At 54.2% G+C, this 18,625-nt stretch overlaps 1 protein-coding gene across 2 annotated transcripts; it reads left to right on the top strand.

The window, feature by feature from the left end:
- The first annotated feature begins 5,808 nt into the window (after window positions 1-5,808).
- Window positions 5,809-15,941, top strand: LOC136403733 (serine protease 27-like). 2 transcript variants are annotated; one of them, XM_066382833.1, is made up of 7 exons: window positions 5,809-5,879; window positions 6,216-6,430; window positions 10,421-10,447; window positions 12,362-12,524; window positions 13,636-13,907; window positions 14,914-15,083; window positions 15,517-15,941. In XM_066382833.1, exons 1-7 carry the CDS (start codon window positions 5,824-5,826, stop codon window positions 15,808-15,810), a joined length of 1,197 nt encoding a protein of 398 aa, XP_066238930.1. In that variant the 5' UTR covers window positions 5,809-5,823; the 3' UTR covers window positions 15,811-15,941. The 2 variants fall into 2 exon arrangements, with proteins under 2 accessions (XP_066238930.1, XP_066238931.1); XM_066382834.1 differs by lacking the exon at window positions 5,809-5,879 and adding an exon at window positions 11,390-11,756 and having other exon boundaries at window positions 6,319-6,430.
- The last annotated feature ends 2,684 nt before the right edge of the window (window positions 15,942-18,625 follow it).

An 18,625-nucleotide genomic window follows, 5' to 3' on the forward strand; every position in this document is an offset into this window, starting at 1 on the left:
ATAGGCCCATTTGCCCATTTACTATAGTTGTCATATTATATCGACATATGTTGAAGACTCCACAATATAGGTTTTGCTTTATTTGTTATTTATTATTTTTAATTGAATTTATTGGGGTGGCATTGGATAATAAAATTATACAGGTTTCAGGTGCACAACTTAACAATATATAGTTTTTTTTAAAAAAAACTTACTTATTGATTTTAGAGAGAGAGGAAAGGAGAGAAAGAAACATCAATCTATTTCTGTATGTAACCTGACTGGGTATCAAACCCACAACTTTCGCATATGGGGATGATGTTCTAACCAACCAATTTAGTCAGAGCTATAGGTTTTGCTTTATTTAAAAAAATTTTTTTGGCCCTGGCCGGTTGGCTCAATGGTAGAGCGTCGGCCTGGCGTGCAGGAGTCCCGGGTTCAATTCCCGGCCAGGGCACACAGGAGAAGCGCCCATCTGCTTCTCCACCCCTCCCCCTCTCCTTCCTCTCTGTCTCTCTCTTCCCCTCCCGCAGCTGAGGCTCCATTGGAGCAAAGATGGCCCGGGCGCTGGGGATGGCTCTGTGGCCTCTGCCCCAGGCGCTAGAGTGGCTCTGGTCGCAACAGAGCAATGCCCCGGAGGGGCAGAGCATCGCCCCCTGGTGGGCAGAGCATGCCCCTGGTGGGCGTGCCGGGTGGATCCCGGTCGGGCACATGCGGGAGTCTGTCTGACTGTCTCTCCCCGTTTCCAGCTTCAGAAAAATACAAAAATACAAAAAATACAAAAAAAAAAAAAAAAAGAAAAGGATAGATGATTCAGAAGCCAGAGCCAAAAGCCGAGAGGGTAGAGCTAAGACTCATGAAGAACCATGTCCAGGGTCTTTACACAACACACACTCCTTGCTCCCAGAGTAGGAAAAAGTAGCTGCATGTGTCTAGCCGGGTTTCAGAAATGCTATGGACCAGTGATTGCTATGTGGGGACTATCTATGGTTATCCTGTCCCTTCCTCACTATTGTATGTTGGGTGGGCAAAGTAAACTCCAGTTCACAATTCTTCAGACTGAAAGAAACCATGCTGAAGAAGCCTCACCTGTACCTGAATATGATTTACTGACAAGATCTTGGACCTCAAGTCTGGCTGATGCAATAATGAATAAAACTTTGGGGTGCTGGGTAAGCCTTGTAGTATACTGTATTTCCTTTCTTAATTTTTTACTAAAGTTGTTGTTGTTGTTAATTTTTTTGTACCTCCCCAGACTTTCCAATTCTCCACAAGGTCAGTCCCTTTGGGAAATATATCACTTCCTTTTCTTTTATTCTCTGTTGCATTCCTCCTCGAGATCCCTATTTTCCTTTTCTCTGAGACATCCCTTTAGATGTCATCCTTGGAATTCTACTTGCCTTTCTCCTGGTTTGGATTCCCTATGTCCTTGGTCTTTCGGCTTCCTCTTTCTTCATTTACATCTTGTTTTGGTGGAGCGCATAATTCAATAGTCTCATCAGATTGAAAAGATAGTGCAATAGCAGAGGGCATAATGATGACAATGTCAGCATTCTTGTCCCTTGGGTCACAGTGTGCCAATGATGACTGATTGCCTTCTATGCTTGTGGCACAGCTGTCATTCCGGAATCTCCCTTCGCCAGCATCCTGGAGATTCTCTTCACTTCTTTTCTGTGTTAGATCTGTTTTCTACAGCCCACATGTCCTACTTCCTTGCTTTATTTCTTCTTTAGTCAGAAAATATCATTCTTTTAGTGGCTTCTCCAGAATGGTACATGGCAGGGGGTAGACTTTATGATACTGCTCACGTCTGAAAATGTCTTTATTTCACTCTCACACTAGACCAGGGGTCCCCAAACTACGGCCCACGGGCCGCATGTGGCCCCCTGAGGCTGTTTATTCGGCCCCCGCTGCACTTCCGGAAGGGGCACCTCTTTCATTAGTGGTCAGTGAGAGGAGCATAGTTCCCATTGAAATACTGGTCAGTTTGTTGATTTAAATTTACTTGTTCTTTATTTTAAATATTGTATTTATTTCTGTTTTGTTTTTTTACTTTAAAATAAGATATGTGCAGTGTGCATAGGGATTTGTTCATAGTTTTTTTTTTTATAGTCCAACCCTCCAACAGTCTGAGGGACAGTGAACTGGCCCCCTGTGTAAAAAGTTTGTGGACCCCTGCCTTAAGGAATAGATTTGAGCTAATGGCCTTGTTCTCAGCTTGGGGAGTTATCTTGGGATTATAGAGTGTAGTCACCACCAGAGAGGCAAAACACCTTGGGGGTTAGAAGGGAGACTGTCAGAACCACCCAAGTCCTGCAGTTCTTCCTTCAACTAGTACATTCCAGGACAGTCCCAGGAACTGGGTCCCACCAACCAGGACCAAAGGTCTCATGAACATACACTGTGTTCCATGATTCTAAGTTATTGTCACCACTTTTGAAAGAAAGCCACATGCCTGACCTGAGGTGGCACAGTGGATAAAGCATTGACCTGGAAATGCTGAGATCGCTGGTTCGAAACGCTGGGCTTGCCTGGTCAAAGCACATATGGGAGTTGATGCTTCCAGCTCCTCCCCCCTTCTCTCTCTCTGTCTCTCCCTCTCCCTCTAAAAAAAAAAATGAATAAATAAAAATTTAAAAAAAAATCCACATGACAACAGAACCACTCCTGGCTGGCTGTTGCTGAACATTCTGCCACTTTTCTTTTGGATGTTGCTGCTGATCCCTTGAAATTAAATTTTTTTTTCTTTTCCAAGTGAGAAGAGGGAAAATAGAGAGGCAGACTCCTGCATGTGCCCTGACCGGGATCCACCTGGTAACCCTCATCTGAAGCTGATGCTCTGCCCATCTGGGGCCAAAATTTTTTCATAGTTACTCTTTCTACAAATCTTCATACTTATGCTTTTTAAATTTGCCTTTATATCATGACCATTTCCCATATTTACCCAATCTTCATGAAAATGTCATTCTAATAAATTCTTTTCAGAGCACTTTTTATTTCCCATCACCCATCACTAATGTTCTATTTGTTTATTGTTTTGGGAAGTTTTTTGGTTTGTTTTGCAACTATAAATAATCTATCCATTACTATCTTTGGCCACAATAATTTTTTCATATTATTCCTCTTAGGCTAGACTGCTAGGAGTGAAGTCATTGAGTTAAAGGGAGTAACTATTTTGAAAAGCCGAAGCCACAGACTGGCAAACTGATTTATAATAGGGCTGTGCCAGTTACATGCCCACCAGCTGGCCCATTTCCCCACACGCTTGACTAATAGCATTCCTGCACTGCCATGCTATCTCCACAGAGAATCGGCATGTCTTTGCCATGGTTTTGATTTGCATTCATTTAACTGCTGAGGCCAAACATTTCTTAGTAAGTCTATTAACCAAATTGGTTTCCTCTTTGGTGACCTCTGTCCTTCCTTCACTTCACCATTAGGGTGTTAGTGTCTTTCCGATCAATTTCTTGAGAACTTTGTTATATTTCCTGTAAATATTTTTCCTATTGTTTGCCCTTTGATTTTCTAACCAATATTCCTTTTATTTTTTTTAGTTTAAGGGCCACCCACATCACTTTTCTTTTGTGATGCCCCCTATGACTCCCAATGTTAGAAATTGCTTTCCCTTTCAGAGTTGATAAATGTCCATATATACATACATATACATATACATTTATTTTTTATTTTTTTGGAGAATGGATTGACTTCTTAAAAACATATCTAAGTCTTTGAATCCCTCTGGATTCCAATCCCCCTCATATGCTTGGTGGACAGCAGGAGGAGACCTGGCTTCCTGCCCACACTGCACCCCAGCCCAGCTCCCTGTTCAGCCTTGGGGCTCCAAGAATCAGGTCCAAGGGTGCTGGGTTAACTATGGCCCGCTGTTCTCTAGTCACTGGAGGGATACCTGGGGACTCTAAGTTCTCTGAGTCCAACTTTCTCTGGCATCCTCACCTTCTGGTCACATCTTAACTTTTGTTGCTTGCTTAATTTTAAGGCACAGCTGTCTTTAGAATAACTGCCAAAAAAGAAAAGAAAAGAAAAGAAAAAGAAAGAAAGAAAGAAAGAAAGAAAGAAAGAAAGAAAGAAAGAAAGAGAGGGAGGAATGGAGGGAGGGAGGGAGGGAGGGAAGGAAGGAAGGAAAGAAGGGAGGGAGGGAGGGAGGGAGGGAGGGAGAGAGGGAGGGAAGGAAGGAAGGAAGGAAGGAAGGAAGGAAGGAAGGAAGGAAGGAAGGAAGGAAGGAAGGAAGGGAAAGAAAGAAAAAGAAAAAAAGAAAGAAAGAAAGAAAGAAAGAAAGAAAGAAAGAAAGAAAGAAAGAAAGAAAGAAAGAAAGAAAGAAAGAAAGAAAAAGAAAGGAAGGAAGGGAGAGAGAGAGAGAAAGAAAGAAAGAAAGAGAGAGAAAGAAAGAAAGAGAAAGAGAAAGAAGGGGCAAGGGAAATGTTGCGGAGAATACGGGGGAGGGGGATGCATTTGGGACAACATTAGAATCTATGTAAGCACAATAAATTAAAAATCAATAAAAACAAAAAATAAAAACAAAAAAAATTAAGAAAGAAAAGAAAGAAAAAGGCAGAGAAAACTACTAAAGGTGCCTGAGAGGAAGCAGGGGCTGGAGACTGAACATTTCTGAGATGGGGTGATTGATCATCAATCAGGTGCCTGGGGAAATGTGGTCCTGGGCGTTTTGAAACACTTTCCAGTTTGTGATTAGACATTTTTCCTCATAAATTATGCGTTGCCATCTTCTCCAGTCCTTAGCTTAAGGTGTGCAGTTCACCTCACTATTCCCCGTAACTGGAATAATGTTGAGTACCAAATGTGCTCAGAAAATACTTATAGAAGGAACGAATGAATAAACGAACGAATGCGTCGAACCCGTCTTCCCACACTCTGTGCTCCCTCATTCCCTGCAGTCCCCATCGGTGGCCAAGCTCGCCCAGACACCCCACCCACGAACTCCAGGGACAATGCGAGTGGGGTGTGAAGGAGGGGCAGTGGAGGCAGGGAGCAGTAGAAGGCGGAACCTGGATGGCAGTCCCTAATTGAGGGTTCCCCCTCCCCATCGAAGGGGTGAAGTGTATACCCCCGCGCCACGTATCCTGCCCGGTCTGCCCACCCGCCTGGCACTACTACTGGCGTCCATTCTGGGCCGCGCTGATCAGAAGCACCCGCTAATGCCAAGCTCGGGGCCAGGGGTGTGCGGGTGGCTACGGAGCCCCGCCCAGGGCCCGGGACCCCGGTCCCTACTACTTCCTGTGGTGCAGCACAGCACACCCAATCCCCGCACGTATATATTGCGCAGGTGGGGAAACTGAGGCAGGGCTCTGCCTGCCATCCAGCCCCCCCCCCCCACTCCAGGCCTAGCGGGCAGCGCCGGACCTTGCCCAGGGCTTCAGCCCCGCCCTGACCCCACGGCCCGGTGGGGAGGGCCACCCGAGCCGCGACCCCGGGTCTGACGTCAGCGCCGTGTGCCAAATAACTTCCTCCCCGAGCTGCTTCCGCCGCCGCGGCCGCACGTCCTTGGAGCGGGACTGGCCGCACCCAGGGCAGGGACGCAGGGGACGGTCATCCAGGCTCGGCCTTCCCAGCACCAGCTTCCGCCCCGCCCGGCTAGCCGGCCCGGACCCGCGGGTTCCGGGAAGCCCCCTCCCCCACTCCGCCCCCGGTCGGGGAGGAGGGTGCAGCCCAGGCGACGGGGTGTTGGGGCCACTCTGGGTTGGGTCCTGGGACGACACGTTTGGGTGGACGCTTCTGGGATCCAGTTTCCTGGGGGAGAGCCTGTGAAGGGCACTGGGATCAGCTGGGGACACCCCCACCACGTCCCAGTTCCCTGTTCCCTGTTCCATGAATACAGGTGATCTGGACTTTCCCCCGCGTCCCCCCAACACAGACACGTTCATGTAAGTCCCAGCCTGGACTCTGGCTCACTGATGCCTGGTACATAGTAGGTTCTCAATAAATATAAATGAGCAAATAAATGAAACAAAGAAGTTCGACCGGGTTACTGCAGTCAGCTTGCTTATGTGAGGCCTGTCTTAATCAGCAGGTGTCTGTGGTCAGTTTATGGTGGCAGGCAGAAAACCCCAGGCCACAAGTGCTCAAATGGGGCAGGTGCACCCTTGCTCCAAGACCCTAAGTTGTATTAGGGTGAGGGGATTGGCTCTTTTGGATTCAGGGGGTTCAGGGCCGGGTCATGGAGGAGTCGGGGTTCTAGGGTGCCTCCTTCCTGCCAGCAGGAGCTGGGCAGGCCGGGCAGACAGGTTGGGCAGCATAGCCGAGCTGACACTCACCTCGATCCAGCATAAAAACCCACTTCATGGAGGCTGGCACCTCACTCTAGTGCTCCAGGAGATCCCACCACTGCTGTCCCCCACCCCGCGCCCAGCCAGGCCTGAGACCATGAGGTGGCTGCCAGCTGTGGACCTGCTCCTGCTGCTGCTGCTGCGGTTTGGTGAGTCCTGGATGTTGCAGAAAGTCATCCCTCCGCTCCCAGAGGGGCCTCCTCTGTCCTGCCTGGAGCTCTAGCTAAATTCCCCACTCCCTGGCTAGGCCTGCGGCTGTAGCACAATCCTCTCTTCCCGGCCCTAATGGTGGGGCCTCCCAGGCAGGTAGGAAGGTCCAGACGTCCCACCTGGGGCAGTGAAGGGGGGAAGGCAGGATGGGGGTGTGGGCACAGGCCCAAGAGGACCCCTGAGGCAGGATCGTGGTGGGGGGCTTTGCTCCCTTCCCCCACTTATCTTCACGCTCAGGGGCCAAGCTATGGGCTTGTTGCCTCTGCTTGTCTCATCTGGCCTCTCCCTATCTTTTATGAATACAGGACCTGAACTCAGGGCCACTGGGTTCCAAATCCCTTAACAGCCATCAGCTAGGTCCCCAGCGGGCCAAACTGCCACCTGAGCCTGGGAGCCCCAGGAAGCTGGTGGAGACTCAGTGGGGAGCCAGGGGAGAGTGAAGGCCAGGGATGCAGGCTCCTGCTCCCACGATAGAGCAAGGGTAAGGGGAGGAGCAAGCCCCGCATCCCTGTCCCCTCTTCCAGTCCTGGGTCAGGCTCAGCGGGTGTCACCCAGGGAGCCCCATCTGTTAGGCCCTTCGTGATGGGGCGGGCTACTCTATCAGGGAAACCTTCCCACATTCCTGACCTAGCCTGGCCAGCCCAGCCGCCACCTCACTTCCCTGTCCTCAAGTCACCTCCCAGGGCTGGGCTGGGTCACCCCAGGCTGCAACTCAGCCATGGCTCCAGGCTTCCTACCAAAACTTGGAGGGCACCAGGGTGGCACTTCAGCGTGCAGGGCCAGCCCCTGGGCCCCCCAGGCCTGCCCTCCTAGTCTCTTGGCATAAGAATAACACTATTTATTGAGGGAGCCCATCTCTGTAGGGGCTGTAACACAGTTGACACACAGGGACCCCTCCTGATGGGTTGAGTAATCAAGGTCATTGCCAAAGTGGAAACAGAAGCCTGCATTTGACTCACCAACAGCTATGACCAGAGGCCTGACTTCTTCAACTCCCTCCTCACCTCCACCTCTAGCTCTTCCCTCTTGGAGCCTTCGGCCTCTCCCACCCTAGCAGCCAAGATTCCCCCCCCCCCCCCAGCTACAGGAGCATGGAGGTCCTGGGCCCAGACAAGGGGCCCGACCCCCTGGCCGGTTCACACAGCCCCTGACAGGACACCCACCGGCAGAGCCCAGGTCTCCACTTCACCCTGTGCTGGTCAGCCTAGCGCCCGCAGCCACTCTGCTCTGTGCCTCTGTATTCCCTGCGCTCAGGCCCCTGGATGTGGGCTCTGCCTGCGAGGAGCTCCTGGGCCAATCGGTGAGATAAGGGGTGACATCAGCCCTGTGTGCTGCGGGAATTCCAATCCCCCTCATTTGGTAGGTTCACTCACCTTCCTCCAGGGTGAGTAAAGCGGGCAGAGCTCTGCATGGCCCGGAGGGAGGACACCTGGAGGGAGGACGAAGAGCTCAGGAGAGGGAGCCAGTCTTCCCAGACAACAGTGCAAGCAAGAGGGCTGCCCAGAGGAAGTGGCATTGCAATTAGGCCTCGATTTGGATTAGGACCTGTAGGACTTGGACATCTAGAGACCGGAAGTGAAGAGCCTCCAGGAAGAGGGGTGTTGTGAGCAAACCCTCAAAGGCCAGAGGACTCGGGTAATGAGCAGCAGAATTGCACTGGGTTGGGGTGAGGAATCCTGCAAAGCCTCCAAGGGGCCCTGCCAGGCTGCAGGCACGCACACGTACTTGGCCCTGGGGGTGGGCCCTGGATCCATCTGCACAGATGGGAAGGCGGATGGCTATAGAGAAGCAGAACAGGCTCTGAAAGGTTCCCGCAGGGAGGAAATGAGCCTGGAAGTACAACAAGAGTGCTGGTGAGCAGACAGGGTGGACGGGAGCACCGTGTGCAAAGCAGAAGCATCAGAACTCAGAAAGAGCAGGGGGTCAGGTGTTATAGATCTAACTAAACTCTATTGTACTAGGACGGGGGAGCAGCTCTCCCAGGGGACATCTGCATTTTCAAAGAGCACCTTGTGAACACAAATCCATGAACAGAAAGTCCAGGGCAGACTTCCATTCACTGGCCCAGGCTGATCCCCCGCTTTGTCCCGACGCTGCGGCTGGGCACCCCTGCTTTGAGGAGTAGCCAGTCCTGTGCCTCCCCAGCCCCTGCAGAGTTCATCTCCTCCTCTTGCTACATCCATCGCGCCCCCTCTCTCGGCCTCATCCAACATCAACACCTCAGCACTGGGGAGCGCACCCCTTGGACTGGGAGTCCGGCTGGAAGAATGGGGATCCTGTCAAAAAACACCCAGGGTGGTCCTGGCCGGTTGGCTCAGTGGTATAGCATCGGCCTGGCCAGCAGAAGTCCCGGGTTTGATTCCCGGCCAGGGCACACAGGAGAGGCGCCCATCTGCTTCCCCTCCCCTCCCCCTCTCCTTCCTCTCTGTCTCTCTCTTCCCCTCCCTCAGCTAAGGCTCCATTGGAGCAAAGATGGCCCGGGCACTGGGGATGGCTCCTTGGCCTCTGCCCCAGGCGCTAGAGTGGCTCTGGTCGCAACAGAGCGATGCCCCGGAGGGGCAGAGCATCGCCCCCTGGTGGGCAGAGCGTCGCCCCCTGGTGGGCGTGCCAGGTGGATCCCGGTCGGTCGCATGCGGGAGTCTCTTTGACTGTCTCTCCCCGTTTCCAACTTCAGAAAAATACACACACACACACAAAAAAGACACCCAGGGTCCGTGGCCACCCCACGGAGACGCGTGGCTCAGCCCTATGCTTCTCGCCCCAGGAGTCCCTCGCCTCCGTGGGGCTAGTTACCATTCAGGTCAGAGTGAAGACAGGCCCCATAGCAGCTGCTCCGCCACTCAGGCCTTGAAAGGAGTTGAGATGTAGTAGAAAGGCTGAGGGCCGAGGTGAGGAGAGGCTGTCTTGGGCTCCTGCCGCAGCGCTGGCCAGATCCGCCCCAGGGAACCGCATACGCTGGTGGGGGGTACCTCACTCAAGGGGCAGGTATTTCCAGATTGTTGTTGGCACGGGACAAGGCTGTCGCCCTGACTGGTATCTCAACTGGGGTTGAAGTTCCTGTAAAGACTGAGCAGCAGGCCCTATGCCTGTGTCCAAAGATGTGGGGGGCAATAGATCCTGGGAAGATGAGCCCCCAGAACAGCTTGAGCCCCACCTCTCTGCCTGTGCCCTCACCTTCCCCATGTCAGGGTGCCATGGCCCAGCAGCTGGTCTTAGGCTTCAACTGCAGAGCACGCTGAAAGGCCAGAGAGGGGTCAGCTCTTGGGAATCTGGAATCTCGGAAAGACTGGACCCCTGATGCCTGCTGGCCGGCTTCTCTCTACTCCCCTGAGATAAGAGAGAGCTGTGGGGCTGGGCTGTCACCTCAGGACTGAAGTTATATTGGAGGCTTGCTCCGCAGGACAGAGTGTGAGAAGGCCCAGACCTCTGAAATGCAAAGCACCTCCCAGGGACCCTTTCTCTCTCCCAGCTCCGAGCTGAGGTGGGAAACGGAGACAGACCCCAGCACCACGGCTTAAGGCTGGATCCTCTCCGGAGCTTCCCACAAGGAGGGCTGTGGGGTGTGGAGGATAAGAGCTCTGTGAGGATGAGAGGACCCATCTTACCCTCTCATCCCCTGTGGAAGAGAGAGGCCATGATGAGGTCCCCTCACTGGCATCTTATGATTAGCTCCCCGCATGGTAAGGAGTCTGTCTGTCCTTGCAGATAAGCTCTGGCCCCTAGGCCTGGGCCTGTAGACCTCAAAACAAGGGCCTGCAGGAAACCTGAAAGCCCCTGGCCTCTCCTGCTGAGTCCCCTTGTGGACTGTCCTGAGTCCTCAAAGGGCTGCGTATGAAGAGGAGGAGGGACCCTGACCAGCAGTGAGGATGGGAGGAGCAGACCCTGGCTTCGGCAAAGTTGGCTGATCATGTCCTTTTTTTCCCTTCCAGGGACTCAGAGGGGCAAAGCATTGAGCGGTAAGCACCCAGACCCTGGGGGGGGGGGGGACAGGAGCAAGCTTGTCTGAGAGCAGCAAGACTGGCCAGAGGCTCTCACACTCACCCAGAAAAAGACCCCGAATCAATGGGCAGTGCACAGGGAGTCCCAAAGTAAGGGAAAGTTCTGGCTCAATGGAATTAGTGCTCAGACAGGAAAAAGGTCTGATATACATAGCAGCTGGCACAGAAGAGCCACTGAGGCATGAAGCATGGAGTGAGGGCAGGAAAAAGTAACAAGAAAGAAGCTAACGATTGCCTGACCAGGCAGTGGCGCAGTGGATAGAGCGTTGGACTGGGATGCGGAAGACCTAGGATCAAAACCCCGAGGTCGCCAGCTTGAGTGCAGGGTTGCTGGCTTGAGCATGGGATCATAGACATGACCCCATGGTTGCTGGCTTGAGCCCAGAGGTGGCTGGCTTGAAGCCCAAGGTCGCTGGCTTGAGCAAGGGGTCACTCAGTCTGCTGTAGCCCCCCAGTCAAGGTACATATGAGAAAGCAATCAATGAACAACTAAGGTGCCACAACGAAGAATTGATGCTTCTCATCTCTCTGTCTGTCCCTATCTGTCCCTCTCTCTGACTCTCTCTCTCGTGTCACAAAAGGAAAAGAAAAAGATAAAAGAAAAAAGAAGCAGCTAAGGATAGAATCTGAAGACCATTCTCCTGTAACAATAGCAGACTCCCTCAGGGTCACCCACCCCATGTGTGACCCTCACAATACCCACTATCTTATTGAGAACCCCTCTTTGTAAGATCATGGAATAAGACACCCCCCACACATGTGTTTTTTGCTTTGTTTTGTTTGTTTTGAGAAACAGGGAGAAAAAGAGAGAGACTGGAAGGGAGAGAGATGAGAAGCATCAACTCTTAGTTGCAGCACTTGAGTTGTTCGTTGATTGCTTCTCATATGTGCTTTGACCAGGGGGCTCCAGCTGAACCAGTGACCCCTTGCTCAAGCCACCGACCTTTGGGCTCAAGCCAGCAACCATGTGGTCATGTTGATGATCCTGCACTCAAGCTGAGGACCCTGCACTCAAGCTGGTGACTCTGCGCTCCAGCTGGAATTGCTTGTGTTCAGGCCAGTGACCTTGGGGTTTCAAACCTGGGACCTCAAAAAAAACAAACAAAAAAACCCCTGGGACCTCAGTGTCCCAGGTCGTCGCTCTATCCACTGTGCCACCACTGGTCAGGCATTTTTTAAATTGATTTAAAGGAGAGAGAAAGGAAGGGAGAGAGAGAAAGGGAACATCAGTCTCTTCCTGTATGTGCCCTGACTGGAGAGCATACAGGTAACGGTAGCAGCTTGGGATGGTGCTCTAACCCAGTGGTCCCCAACCCCTGGGCCGCGGACCGGTACCGGTCTGTGGGCTATTTGGTACAGGTCCGCAGAGAAAGAATAAATAACTTACATTATTTCCGTTTTATTTATATTTAAGTCTGAACGATGTTTTATTTTTAAAAAATGACCAAATTCCCTGTTACATCCATCTAAGACTCACTCTTGACACTTGTCTCAGTCACATGATACATTTATCCGTCCCACCCTAAAGGCTGGTCCGTGAAAATATTTTCTGACATTAAACCGGTCCGTGGCCCAAAAAAGGTTGGGGACCCCTGCTCTAACCGACCCAGCTATCTGGCCAGGGCTGTACATGTGTTATCTCAATCCTCCTCATGATATTACCATTTCATGGGTGAGGGGTGTGATGCCCATGGGGGTGGGGTCCTTACCCAAAGCTGGGAAGGGTCTGACTTGCCCCAGGTCCCCAAGCAGGTCAGGGACAGGGAGGGCCCCAAATTGAGCAGAAAGTGAAAGCTGGAATGTGGGGTTGGGGTAGAGACTCAGCTGATGGAACTGACCCCAGTGATTGCTGCCCTGACTATGTTCCCCTAGTCTGCGGGCGCCCACGGCTGCTGAACCGGATGGTGGGTGGGCAGGATGCCTTGGAGGGTGAGTGGCCATGGCAGGTCAGCATCCAGCGAAATGGAAGCCACTTCTGCGGGGGTAGCCTCATCACAGAGCGGTGGGTCCTCACCGCAGCACACTGCTTCTCCAAGTGAGTACCCTGCCCCACACTCGCCCTCACTGCGCACTGCCTCTGTCTGCCCTGCCTCTGTCTGCCCTGCCTCTCTCTGCACCAGGGGCACTGTTGACAGAGCCCTGAGCCCAGTCAAGCTTCAGCACCTCGGACAGCACCCAGCACCTGTCCAGTACTGACCCACCTTCCTGGCCAGAGCTCCCCTTAGGTCCAACTTCCAGGCGAACTTCCAGCTGCAATCGCTGCTTCCCAGCTTTTGCTCCCTGCAGCCCAGCTGAGAGGTCATTGCTGGTCTTGCCAGTGAGGTGCTCGGCCAGGCCTGGGGCCCTGTCCCTTTAATGCTGGCAGGCTCCTTCCACACTGTGGCATTCCCCTGTCCCACACTGCAAATCCAGGATACTCCCTTTTCCAGCTGGGATTCTGGTTACAGATGAGCCCAAAGTCTGGAGTGGACTGTCTCTTCCTCCTCCTCACCCTGTCTAAGGTCATTCATGCCACTCCTAACCCAGGGGCCCAGCTACCCATCCATGCTACCACATTGTCCTGGCCCCTACCTTCAGGGTGTCCTAAGACCTCAGCTCTTGCCTCCCCACAGCTCTGCAATTCCTTTAAAAGCTCACATCTTAAATTCAGCAATGCATGTTCAGAGGGTGTAGTCCACTTGCCCAAGGCTCATGGGAAAGGCTGGGTCCACTTCCCAGCTGGCTGGCCCCCAGCTGTACTCTTGCGGGCACTTCCCTTCTTAACCTTACAGCAAGCCTTTTACATGCCCACTTCTCAGCTAAGGAAACTGAGTCACAGAGAACTTGACAGGTGACTTGCCCCAGGCCACCCAGCTGGACAGGCGTGGATCTGGGGGTTAAAACCAGAAATTAAAGCTGCTTTAGCTTAACACCTTAACATCCCTAACCACCTCATCCTGATGTGTCTCCCTGGAGATTACTTTTTTGAAGATATTGTGCAAAGAGATGTTGGGCACTGAACGTGCAGGCCAGGAGGGAGGTATCTGGCAGCAGAGGAAGAACACAAACTCCTCGCTCCTTCCATTCTCCATCTAACCTGCAGCAACTCCCGCTTTGGAAGCCCCAGAGGGGCTGCCTCACACCAGCTCTCTGCTCTCTCCCACCAGCACCTCTGAGACATCCCTGTACCAGGTCCTGCTGGGGGCGCGGCAGTTGGTGCAGCCAGGGCCGCATGCCAAGTACGCACAGGTGAAGCGGGTGGAGAGCAACCCTCTGTACCAGGGCATGGCCTCCAGTGCCGACGTGGCCCTGGTAGAGCTGGAGACACCCGTGACCTTCACCAACTATATCCTCCCCGTGTGTGTACCTGACTACTCGGTCATCTTTAAGACGGGCATGAAATGCTGGGTCACTGGCTGGGGCAGCCCCAGTGAGCAAGGTAATGGGGCAGGGTCAGAAGAAACGGGGGGACATGCCTAGGGAGGGTCCCAGGCAGGCTGGGGGCCACCCTAAATCAACCATCTTTTCCTGTTGATACTGATACACGTGATTTCTCCTCAAATGGGTGAAGTGAGTGTGGGAAAGGGGCAGCACATGCAGAAGAGGGAGCCCTGGGAAAGGGGAGAGAGGACAGAAAGAGCCCATGCTGAGGCAGAGAAGAGAGGGAGTTCTGTCCCACAAAGCCCCAGGGACATGCTCTAAAATCAGCGGTTCTCAACCTGTGGGTCGCGACCCCGGCGGGGGTCGAATGACCAAAACACAGGGGTCGCCTAAAGCCATCGGAAATAATATTTTATTTAAAAATGTATTGTATAAAAAAAATGTATGGCCCTGGCCGGTTGGCTCGGCGGTAGAGCATCGGCCTAGCGTGCGGAGGACCCGGGTTCGATTCCCGGCCAGGGCACACAGGAGAAGCGCCCATTTGCTTCTCCACCCCTCCGCCGCGCTTTCCTCTCTGTCTCTCTCTTCCCCTTCCGCAGCCAAGGCTCCATTGGAGCAAAGATGGCCCGGGCGCTGGGGATGGCTCTGTGGCCTCTGCCTCAGGCGCTAGAGTGGCTCTGGTCGCAACATGGCGACGCCCAGGATGGGCAGAGCATCGCCCCCTGGTGGGCAGAGCGTCACCCCATGGTGGGCGTGCTGGGTGGATCCCGGTCGGGCGCATGCGGGAGTCTGTCTGACTGTCTCTCCCTGTTTCCAGCTTCAGAAAAATGAAAAAAAAAAAAAAATGTATGATAAATATGTATTTTCCGATGGCTTTAGGCGACCCCTGTGTTTATTTTCCGATGGCTTTAGGCGACCCCTGTGTTTTGGTCATTCGACCCCCGCCGGGGTCGCGACCCACAGGTTGAGAACCGCTGCTCTAAATCCAAGCAGGAAACAGGGAGAAATTCTCAAGACCTGTCTGCTGAGCTGCAGGCTGTTTTGCTTCCCTCCCCCCGCCCCAGACCGCTTGCCCAATCCTCGAATCCTGCAGAAACTCGCTGTGCCCATCATCGACACGCCCAAGTGCAACTTACTCTACAGCAAAGATGCCGAGTCCGGCTTTCAGCCCAAAACCATCAAGGATGACATGTTGTGTGCTGGCTTCGCTGAGGGCAAGAAAGATGCCTGCAAGGTAGGGCTGGGGTGGGCGCGGCCATTGGCTGAGCCCTGCTTGCTAGGCCCAGGTCAAGGTGGGTGCCAGCCCAGCCTGATTAGGTCCCAGGCGGGTCCACAGTCCAGACCAGACACGCACTCATTCAGCTGGGAAAGGCAGATTCCGGGATCACATCCGGGGATGTCAGTGAGTAGGTCTGCAGTGGGACCCAGGAAAAGACATTTTCAGCACACCCCTCTGAGCAGGTGGACTGGGGATGCTAGAGAAATGGGCACCCCAGATCAGACGAGGAAAGACAGCCCTTGGGGTGAGGGGAGCTGGGCAGACATTACTAGGGTGGGGAGCTAAGGAGAGGGACAAATGTAAAATACAGGTGTGTGTGCACGTGCATGTGTACCTGTTGGCTCTTGGGCCCTTGTAGGCTCTGATGGTGCCTCTGCTTCCCCTGCAGGGTGACTCGGGGGGCCCTCTGGTGTGCCTTGTGGGCCAGCTGTGGATGCAAGCTGGGGTGATCAGCTGGGGTGAAGGTTGTGCCCGCCGAAACCGCCCAGGTGTCTACATCCGGGTTACCTCCCACCACAACTGGATCCATCAGATCATCCCAGAACTGCAGTTCCAGCAGGCCAGGTCTGACGGCCAGAAGAGGGGCCCCCGGGTCCAGCAGCCCCTCGATCGGAACTTTGCACCCTGCCTGGCGGCCCACACCATCCTCCTGGTCCTTGTGGCCCTGCTCACCTGCTTCTGAGCCCCATTCAGGCAGGTGGTGAGTGCAGCCCCGGAGCCCATGTGTACATTTGTAAATAGCTCTTTGATTCTCTCTTCTCTCAAATGCCCAGTTATTTTTATGTTCACCCTCCAATAAAAACCCAACCTCAATGCCAGCTGCCCAGGTATGGACCCTCGGGGCAAGAAGGGAGTGGAGAGGCGCCTGATGGCTGGGGGATGTGCTGAGGAGCTGTGAGTCGAGGACAACCAGGCGGGGGGGGGGGGGGGGGGGGGGGAGGGGGGGCAAGGCTCCCGGTGAGGTGGGAGCTGCAGTAGGCACACTGGAGGCTGTTACTGGAGTCCAGTCCTCAGTGGCCCCTGTGACACCTGCCCCCAAGACCCCCTTCCTTATAGGCAGCTTCCCTGCCAGTTTCATTGTCCTTGTCAATGCCACCCTCACCATGTTGCCGCAGGACGCCTCGGGTCGGGCACTGGGGTCAGCAACCGCACCAGTGGAAAAAATGGGGGCCTGGCAAAGGGTCCTGGAGGAGGGTTTTGTGGGGTGTGGGGGACTCACAGTCCCCTATGTCTGAATTACCCCAAAACTTCTCCAAGTAACATCAGGGGTGATGCCCCCACAGCCATGCTTTCCTATCCCCCTGGGAGGAGCCAGGGGCCCCTCCAAGGGCTCCCTGTTCCCCTGGTCTCCCTTGACCCTGAGCTCTTTCTCCACTCTTCCCTCAGCCTCCCCCTCCCCCCAGTGTGTCCAAAGTTGTAGCAGCGTGCTGGCTGGAGTTGGGGCTCACATCTACTGGGAGACATTTGAACACGAAATTGCTGCCCCCGAGCCAGTTTTTCTCCTGTAATCTGGACAGCACCCCCACCTGCCTCAGGGGTGACGGGGTGGATGGGGAACCCGCCAGAGGTGGCAGGGAGACAGACAGCCATGTGGGTCCTGCCCTGGACTTCGTGCCTGCCTGTTTCCTTCCACGGCTCTATACCCCCCCCCCGAAACTGCCTGGGGACAGCTTCCCTGGGGCCCTGTAGACCCAACGCCCCAGGAGGCGGCCCTCCCCACAGCTCTGGGATGCAGGGACCACTGTGGCCTCAAATCCACACAGTGTATTGGGCAGTCAGAGCTGTGACAATGTCACACAGAGGAGGCAAGGCCCAGGTCACTTAAGGCCATGGAGGCTGAGGCTTTAGTGGCTCCCTGGGCTGGGACCCCTTCCTTCCTCCTTCCAGGGTTTGGGGTTCAGGCCATACCTACTGGAGTCTTTAATGGTTTGTGCAAGGACACACTACCCCCAATTCAAAAAGGAGTCAGAACCCTGCATGGAGAGCCCCTCCCCCAAGCCTGCCACCCAACCTGGGCCCAGCTCTGTGGCCCCATCCTCTCCCGCCTTCTCTTGTCATCTGCTGGCACTGTCTTCTGAGACCTTCCCCTCCTTTCCAGTGTGCCCTGTTTAGCCTGTCACCACCAGGAACCCAGCACAAACAGGTCTCCAGAGCTCTGGCCCCCAGCGTGCCCTGGCTCTGCTATGATGGATGTCTGCCCACGGGGCAGCCTCTGGTGCACGGGGTGGCCCAAGCGCGTCCACAGCAGGCCTCTTCTATGGCCAGATGGTCAGCTCTACCAACTCTCAGAAGGTGCCTGCACTTACCTGCCATGCTCAGCAATAATGCACTGGACGAGACTCCTAGCAGGGCAGGGATGCACCTACTGCTGCCTTGACACACATATTCACACACCACATGTACATACTCATGCAGACATGTGTGCATATCCAGGCTTCTACTCACACATGTCCATACACCCATGCAGACCTACATACCAGTGTACACGTGCACACCCATGCACACACCTGCTTGTGCACACACGGGCACAGCTTGCCCGCCTGGTGCCAGGAAGAAAGCAAGCCTGGGTATTTATGGAATGAATCAATAAGCACTCAGCAAGCACCTGCTGTGGGCTGTGCGCGGGGACAGAGTGGGAACACATACATAATTCCCTCTGTGCTCCATCCACTCTGCGCGGTGCATTCCTGCCTCCAGGCAGGAAGGGCCAGGAAGTGCAGCAACTGGCCTAGGCTCCCAGCGGCCCTACTGCCTGCTCTGTGACCCTCTGGGGCCTGGGCCGTCTGCTGTGCTTCTCTAGACCAGAGAAGGGTGCCAAGTCCCTCAGGAGGCAGCAGACACACTAGGGCCGAGGCAAGCGTGTGTGTGGGGAGTATGGAACCAGGCTGTGGGTGTCCTAGGGACAAGTTCTGATCATCCTAGCGGGGACCAGGGTCCGGCCTGGGTTCGCAGCCTTGGAGAAAAGTCAGGCCGAACTCCTCCCTGGTCCCCGAAGGTATGAGAAAGCTCCAGGCCCTGTGGGAGGGGGCTGCTTAGAGATTAGGTGGTCTCTGAGGGAAAGCCCCTCTGCACTTCGTGGGGAGTCCCGAGTGAAGCCCCACGGCGTGGACAGGGTGAGGACCAGGCTCCCCTCGGAAGACCTGCCACCCCACCTCTGCCTCCTTCTGCCTAGTGGCCCTGCCTCCTGGCTGCCCTGGGGTCTGCAAGAATCGAAGGTTGAGATATTCGCTCAGAACTCGATATCCCATCACCCGCACCCTGATCTCCCACTACAGGGCAGGGGTCTGTCTGGTCAGGTCCTGTGGGGCTCACAGGGAGCAGGGGAACAGAAGCCAGGGCAGCCTAGTCCTTGGTGACACCACACCCAGCGGGGCTGGGGGGGAGTCTGGGGTCCTGGCTGGGGCCCCTGAATCAGCCACAAGCTACTCCATCTGAGGTGGTGGCCAGTGCATGACCTAGGACACAGCTCCCCCAGCCCTGGACTCCCCCCAACACTG

This window comes from Saccopteryx leptura, chromosome 4, assembly GCF_036850995.1.
Source record: "Saccopteryx leptura isolate mSacLep1 chromosome 4, mSacLep1_pri_phased_curated, whole genome shotgun sequence".
In the NCBI taxonomy this organism is placed as follows: domain Eukaryota; kingdom Metazoa; phylum Chordata; class Mammalia; order Chiroptera; family Emballonuridae; genus Saccopteryx; species Saccopteryx leptura.

Excerpts from the sequence above, each read along its gene's own strand:
- LOC136403733 (XM_066382833.1), top strand. The coding sequence starts at position 5,824 with ATGAATACAGGTGATCTGGACTTTCCCCCGCGTCCCCCCAACACAGAC. Across the intron at positions 6,431-10,420 it reads GCTGCTGCTGCTGCGGTTTG|GGACTCAGAGGGGCAAAGCA; the intron begins GTGAGTCCTGGA and ends TTTCCCTTCCAG. Across the intron at positions 15,084-15,516 it reads GCAAGAAAGATGCCTGCAAG|GGTGACTCGGGGGGCCCTCT; the intron begins GTAGGGCTGGGG and ends CTTCCCCTGCAG.